Genomic DNA, 7229 nt, shown 5'->3' with positions numbered 1-7229 from the left:
CTTGACACGTGCCTAGCATCGTAGTACTACCGTTTAGTTCAGCTCTGCTGTTGTGTTTAATTCGCTGTATTTGGTCGGCCCTGTTATGAAAACAGAGAGCGACTTCCAATCTTAAAGTCACTCGTCATAGTTAAGGACGGTCCATACGATCGTTCAACTGGTGTGACGTCATCCTTTCGACCGGAAACCCGGTTACTTTCCTGTTGTGTCGCTCCTCTCCTAACATAAGTCGCAAGAAATATACCTGCCAAACGATTTCTTTTTTTTCTGCATAAGGCTACCTCATTTAATAAAGACAGTCACATGACTATCGCAAGAGGCACGTTGTACTTTCTCTCGCTAGGATTCAAAAGTGAACGCAGGAGTGGTCCTCCCGACGGAAACGGCGGTCTGCAACACCGGTCCTCGAACGCACTCCACTCAGCGACCGAAGTAAGCTCCACCAGTTGAAATAACAACGCGGCGCGAAATTTACTAGCGGTCGATTTCGGAGACAACTTCTTCAAACCCTCAGTACCATAAGGCCAGACGGAAAATGTGTCGGTTGTACACAACACAGTGTCCCCCTTCCACGAGTCGGCAAAACGTGCGAACGGACTCACGTAGGCCTGAAGAGAACTTTACTTTCCGCAGTTCTGTTAGTACTTCGCTCGTTTGTGACTGACCGAGGACGGGGTCTAAAGAAGATAGAGCCACTGGATATTGAACCGGTAGACTTGGTCGAGGTACACTTTTTACGTTCCATAACCGTTTAATGTTAGAGTAGGGAAGTTGTTTCGTCACAAACGTAACTTTTCCGTTCGACCCTTCGAGAAAGAGCTACTCCTGTAGACTTTTTCCAGGAGAAGAAACGTGAACTTTTCCTGACGGTTTGTTCTCAAATCTCTACGTACGAAAGTGTTTCACTGAGGGGGGGAAGCGTCCCTGGCGTACGGCAGCCTCCATAGGTCGCGATAGACCGACACTGCCGGGACGGTTAGAGGACGGTCAGTTCGGTGCCAACCCCCTCTTAAAGCGCCACGCGCGTGACGCAGAAAAAGTTCTAAGTAGTGAGTCAGCGTGCGTACTCCAACCACGTCACCCTCGTTTGCTCCCGGGAACTGTACGCTAANAGGCGAGGGGGGGGGAAACTCACTCTGGAGGGAACACAGGGATTTTAGCCTTTGCAGACCATTTACATGCACTTAAACCTATAAAACATACAGAAGAGGGAAAACCACAAAAAGCAGAATAGGGCCTCTTTGAATAATCTTCAAACTAATCTACAAGGTTGTACCTACATCTGATGTGTACAATGGTAAATTAAATCTATGGAGAGTAACATTGGGATAAATATAATTATCCATTTCTCTTTTTCATTGTCCTTCACCTGCCTGAATGCTGCTCGGCCCCAGCTTGTTGAAGGGGAGAGACAGCGATGGCTTCCCTCAGTACCAGGAGAAGTTCATTCGGGACTGTATCAGGAAGTTTCCTTATTGTGAGGCCACACTGCTTCAGGAGCTGGTGAGGAGCATAGCACCGATAGAGATTGTAAGTGAAGAACATATCAGAGAATTGAAGTGTAATATGCAGTATATAATTTTTAGCAAAATACCATGGTAAGCATAAATGAGGGAGAATGATGTCAGAACAGTTGTTAAATGAGTGGTGCAGGAATGAGTCCTCAAACCCAACATTGAGATAGCATTTTATTACATCTGGTTTCCTTGTTTTTTTTGTTGTTGACTGAAATAAGGTACGTATGTGGTTAACAAAGGCTTCATAGATTTTAACATAAAGACATACAATGAATCAGTAAATACCCCCTCATAGATGTCTTAAGCTTCTATGTGTCTTAGAAACAACAGTAGCTAACACGTAACTAAATGAGACTCTCAAACATCATCCTGCCAAACATTAGCCATCTTTAGCTTAGCGCTGGTGATGTGCAGCCATGCGACTGTGATGTCGTTGATTTATAGCCTAACTTCTGCTTTTTACTTCTGGGGATCATATTTTACACTTTAGACAGAGAACGTGTTAATACGACAAGATGATCCTTCTTAACAAAACTTGGGAATACCATGAACCTGTGTTTGCCACAGATCTTATTTACTCCAATATTCCAAATTCCTTTTAGTCGGGGCAACCCTTACAATGCTAACTTCAAGGTCGGACTACAAATTCGATATCACTGCATCACTCTATAGAAGTTGATGATAAAAGATTACTAAGTTATCCTTTTTCTTTTGTATTGGTTTGTCTAATAACTTGACCTAATAACTAATAACCCCATCATCTTATTTCCAGGGAAACGACCCCACAGCGTTCTCGGTGTTGAACCAGGCCATCACTGGTCAGATGGCGTTTGTAGATGCTAACTACTGTGCTACGTGTGGGGAGAAGGGAGCAGACAAGAGATGCTCCCTTTGTAAAGCAGTGAGTGAATGCCCCCATCTCTAGTATAATGCAATGGTGTCAACTCTCAGGAAGGAACTACCCCCAGGTCACGTTTTATTTCATTTGTCTTTAAGGTGACTTACTGTAGCTTATCGTGCCAAAAGCTCCACTGGTTCGCCCATAAAAATATGTGCAGGTGTCTACAGGAGCAGGATGCTGACCTGGAGAAGGATTCTCCAAAGCTCAAAGAACTGAAAGGTGTGTAGAAGAATCTTCTTTTAAGAAAAAATCACTCTGATTCCATATGAAGAGAATAATCTTCTACAACGATGATTATGATGAGCTTGAGGCTGTGTAGCAGAGAGAAAATTCACAGCACTCACTAAATCTCATCTGCAGTTCAACATTTAGAGCCAACTAGGGCAGATTGAAACAACAGGTTGAGGGCGGGACCTAATCAAAGGGTCTGAGTGACAGCAAAAGGTGAAAATAACTCAAACTTGAAAGTTAGCTCCTTGTGCCTTATTTTGTGACCAGATAATGCGCTGTTCAGCTTGCAAAAGTGGAGTTGGACAAGCCTTGAATTACTTGCATTATGTGCTTTGAACCATGCGCTTTTGGTCATTCAATAATGACCCTTAATGTGGGCCCTGATGTGATGTTTGTAGTATAGTTACATTTAGTTGGGAGTGCACGACACATTTTCCGATATATTCTGATAAACAAGTCAAATCAAATCAAGTAAAAAAAAATTGGGAAAAAGGTATATTGTTGGAGATGGATTTAAGTTTTGATCCACTTCAGATTTACTATAATTTATGGTTAAACCCAATATCCTGTTTTATAAATGTAATTTATGGCAGCAAAACACTGAAGTCTTAAATAGTGCTGCACATCAGGCTGCGGTGTTATTGACAGTCTAGTGTGCCCTCTTGTGGTAAATATACCACAGTCATAATTACATTTACAGGCAGTGGTGGACAGGCCCTCACACATCCATACCATCAGGGTTAGTACCAGGACTCCTCTGGCCGCAGCAGTGAATTGGCACGAGCGTTCCAGACGTAATGAACATTACTTACTGAATGGAGTGTGATGCTCTAGAAATAACATTGTGAATCTTGCAGCACCTCTGGTGTCCACTATGTGGCGCTAAGGATTATGTGCTAATTCCATTAGCAGGCTGCATGTCATTTCCATGTCAATTGACTGATGTTTGGCACATAAACCTGACTAAACATTCCTGTGCCACTAGGTGGCGCTATACATATGACCCAATGTTGACCTGTAAAAGTCTTTGGGTCGCCTGCATAATCTGCCTGGAGGAGGACGTTAAAGGGCCAAACGCTATGTGGCGCTATGTCAATGAGTGTATATTGGCATGCAAATATCTTCAGGATTGGTCTCTGATCATCCATAAGAAATCTGAAGCATATTTGAGAATAAATGCTTGAGTTACAGCAACTTCCTTTTTTACAGCCAATGTTGCATTTTCCACGCCATGTCATGGTGAGGCTGTTTAATGTAGACTAAAGCTTTTAATAACTTTTTAACCTCGTGGTCTTAAGACTTACTGACTTAATTTGAAGTTGTTTGGATGAAAACCGTCGGAGGAGTTGGTGAAAAAAAAGCCTCCAAGAAGCTTTTTAGTGCGTCTCACCAAGCTACATATACTGTACCTACCAAATGTCTAAGTGAACCTGAGTGGGGGGGCTGCCTTTTGGCAACTTTGCAGGGAGCGTATAGAGCTTTTTACAGAGCTTTTTACCGACACCCCGAGAACGAGCCCCCTACATTATTAACATTTTCACCAGTCCTGATTATCCTGCCAACTTACATGTTGGGTACACTTTTAGGCCCTCAAAAATGTGATTCATTTTTGCTACAAAGAGAATCAATCTTGAGGGATTTCAAAAGGTCCTCTGCTCTGACTCGCTGCTCGGGCCCTTATCACTCGGTGTGTTTCTGCTTTAGATGATGAGAGCGACCTGGTGATGGAGACAGCCAACTTCCTGCAGGAGCTGTGTCTGCGGGCGGAGGAGCAGGTGGCTGCTGCTGGAGGCTGCCCTGCAGAGCTCCGTGCCTTCCCCCCCCCCTCTGCTGAGGGACCTTCCTTCACCCAAGACTGAGGCAACAGCCCAACAGGGGCCCTGAAGGAGGCCTGCGAATTTTCACAAAAGTTATAAATGGAGAGGCATGGCTGAACATAAACCATCTTAGCAATAACATGCTCCATTGGCAGCTGCAATAAGTAGAGGTATTTTCAAAATGTATAATAAGAAATATAATAAATTCATGCTAAATCTGATCAGGGAATATGAGAAGCATAAAGTATAATGTAATGTTGCTATTTCAAGCATTTTCTGGGTGGAACAGTTCAGTACTGTCAGGAGTCCATTTGGATTCATATTAACCTGACCTCAACAATTTTATCAAAAAATCTTTAAAATGGTGACTTCTTTCTCCTGTTTTTCGTTCTGTAATGTTATGATATTATCATTTTCTTAGCAAGAAGCCTCAGAACAGATTAATGGGCATGTAGACCAAAAGGTCCGTCATATCAATAAAGACATCAGAAGAATAATGTCCTCCATTTTTATCCCAATGAAGGTGTTGGACAGCTGGCTTTTTCGGTTTTATGATAAGGTAGAGTTGTTCAAATAAAAACTAGAACCTGGTCCTCCTGTTCCCTCCAACCTTTAACAGCAGGGGGAACCGCTCAGTTTGTGTTGGGCCGAGGAGCTTTGATCCACATTTCTCTCTCTCTCTCCACTTCCTGTATCTCTTTACTGTCACTACCTAATAATGGCCTAACATGGCAATACATAAGGAACTCTTCAGAACCTAACATTATTTGACCATTAGCTTGCCTTGGTGGTAGAGCATTCTCTATACTGGTAAGAATGAATGATGACAGGCTGTTGGTTACCATGTGATTGAGTGAGCCCAGGGCATTAGAGACCATTGAGATACTAATTTGCATCTTTTGTAATGTAACTGTGAGGGAATACAGTTACTTTTTTTAAATCCTGATTGCTTAATCCCAATCTAAGTAGCCTGTTACTCCCCAATCCTGTCTGTTGGATATGTAATTAGAAAACAGAAAAATATGAAATATCGCTGATATAAAACCGCTATGGTCCATGTCTCTTAGACAGTTTGTTTATTGGATTTAAAATAGCTTTTCTAAATAACTGGTAACTGTACATCCGGATTGTATTGGTCAGTAACAGTGGTGAAATGCTGCCCTCTATTTGAAGCAGGTGGCTTGGTAGTACACATTGCAGCTTTAAAGGAGAAAACAGAGTGAACAATCAGAGTGCTAGGTTGTTTTGGAGTAACTCTGATTGTAAATGGTCTACAAAGGCTAAAATCCCTGTGTATCCTCCAGAGGGAGTTTCTGTCCCATTCACGCTATAAATGTCATGATTAATATGTGAGTCCTTCTACATATATTAGTAGCATGTTAGTTACATTTAGCATAGGCTATTTCGGGCACATTTGGTGATTTTTGTATTATGTAACATTTTATCAAACGTATCACTTTACATCTACTATTTCCAGATAAATAATTCAATGCATATTTCTGTTTATTCCAGCTTTAATCCTTTGCTGTATCATCACAATCGACAAGTCTACAGTAAAGCTGGAGCTTTAAATCAATTTCCTGTCTGTCGTTTGATTATGTGGGATGGACTATTAGGAGGACAGTAAAATGTCCCTTGCTGGGATTTGGAGATGCCCCCTGATTAGAGATTTGTTTTAAACATTCATTCAAGAAATGTGTTTTAAACATTCATTAATTTCCCATAACCTTTAACTTTGATGTATTGACTAAACCGACAATCTAGATATTAATTTTATGACCGTTTGAAGACGTAATGACAAGATAAAAAAATGGCTCCTCCTCAGCTTTGTATTTTCACACGCGAAGAACATCCTTCGGCGATGCTTTGGGTTTCTGTGGAGCCTTGCCTTCACTCTGACTGCATTGTTCCTCATTTTACACAGCTCTGCTCCCACGGGAGCACACTGACCTGTCACTATGTTCCTAGGCATTAGCATCAAGCATGGCTACTGTCACACAGATTGTTAATGGGGTCACAACTGTAGCCCCATCCTCCTGTTTTCACCCTATTATTCCCTCTTCCCTTATATGGGTGTCACACTCACTCTGGACCGTAACCAAGTACAAAAGGTTGATCTCAAATTTCCGGTTTCTGAGATGTAAAAATTAGCAAATGCTCCGTCCGATCAAATAACGTCTTTGAAGCCCCCAAGGTTCTTTTTTTTCTCAGCTGCTACTCATCCATATCTCCACTTCGATGATGTGATGTGACAAACACAGCTTTTAAAGGGTAATAGGAGATCATTTTGAGAGCAAATTGGGGGAGAAGTGGCAACAAAGAGGAGACAAGGAAAGTTGGAGGAAAGTCATTGTCAGAGGGCCCTGGGAAAGGCTTGTAAGAGGACACCTTTGGTCCAGGGGCCAACATTCGGCAGGATAAAGGTGGAGAGGAGGCTTTGTCTGGCTACTGTATGATTTGGATAATGGACATACGAATACATCATGATGATGAGCTCATGCACTCAGACTTGGCTGGATGTGGCTAAGTGAAGAACTCCAATATTAACAGAGAATTAAGTGATCCAGAGAATTACATTGGAATTACTCACCCCTCAACTACACTCTAAAAACAAATGCCTTGGCTCAACAAAGAAAATCAACGCAACAGTTTGCATCGATGTTTATTGAGTTAAGACAACTTCTAATGAAATTGTCTTAAAGCAACAAAGTTATTTGAGTTAGGGGAGAAGGCTTTTCCTCTACAATCAGAGGTGCTTTTAAT

The 7229-nt window shown here is 42.0% G+C and overlaps 1 protein-coding gene across 1 annotated transcript; it reads left to right on the top strand.

Moving 5' to 3' along the window:
• The first annotated feature begins 1377 nt into the window (after positions 1-1377).
• Positions 1378-6023, top strand: LOC104968053 (ankyrin repeat and MYND domain-containing protein 2-like). Its single transcript, XM_010797607.1, has 4 exons — positions 1378-1530; positions 2290-2418; positions 2514-2637; positions 4354-6023. The coding sequence occupies exons 1-4, from the start codon at positions 1378-1380 to the stop codon at positions 4506-4508; spliced, it is 561 nt and encodes a 186-aa protein (XP_010795909.1). The 3' UTR covers positions 4509-6023.
• The last annotated feature ends 1206 nt before the right edge of the window (positions 6024-7229 follow it).

Source organism: Notothenia coriiceps, unplaced genomic scaffold, assembly GCF_000735185.1.
Source record: "Notothenia coriiceps isolate Sejong01 unplaced genomic scaffold, NC01 NC01_scaffold00038202, whole genome shotgun sequence".
Classification (NCBI taxonomy): domain Eukaryota; kingdom Metazoa; phylum Chordata; class Actinopteri; order Perciformes; family Nototheniidae; genus Notothenia; species Notothenia coriiceps.
Note: the sequence above shows the minus strand (reverse complement) of the source record. Positions and strands in the feature narration are given on the sequence as shown.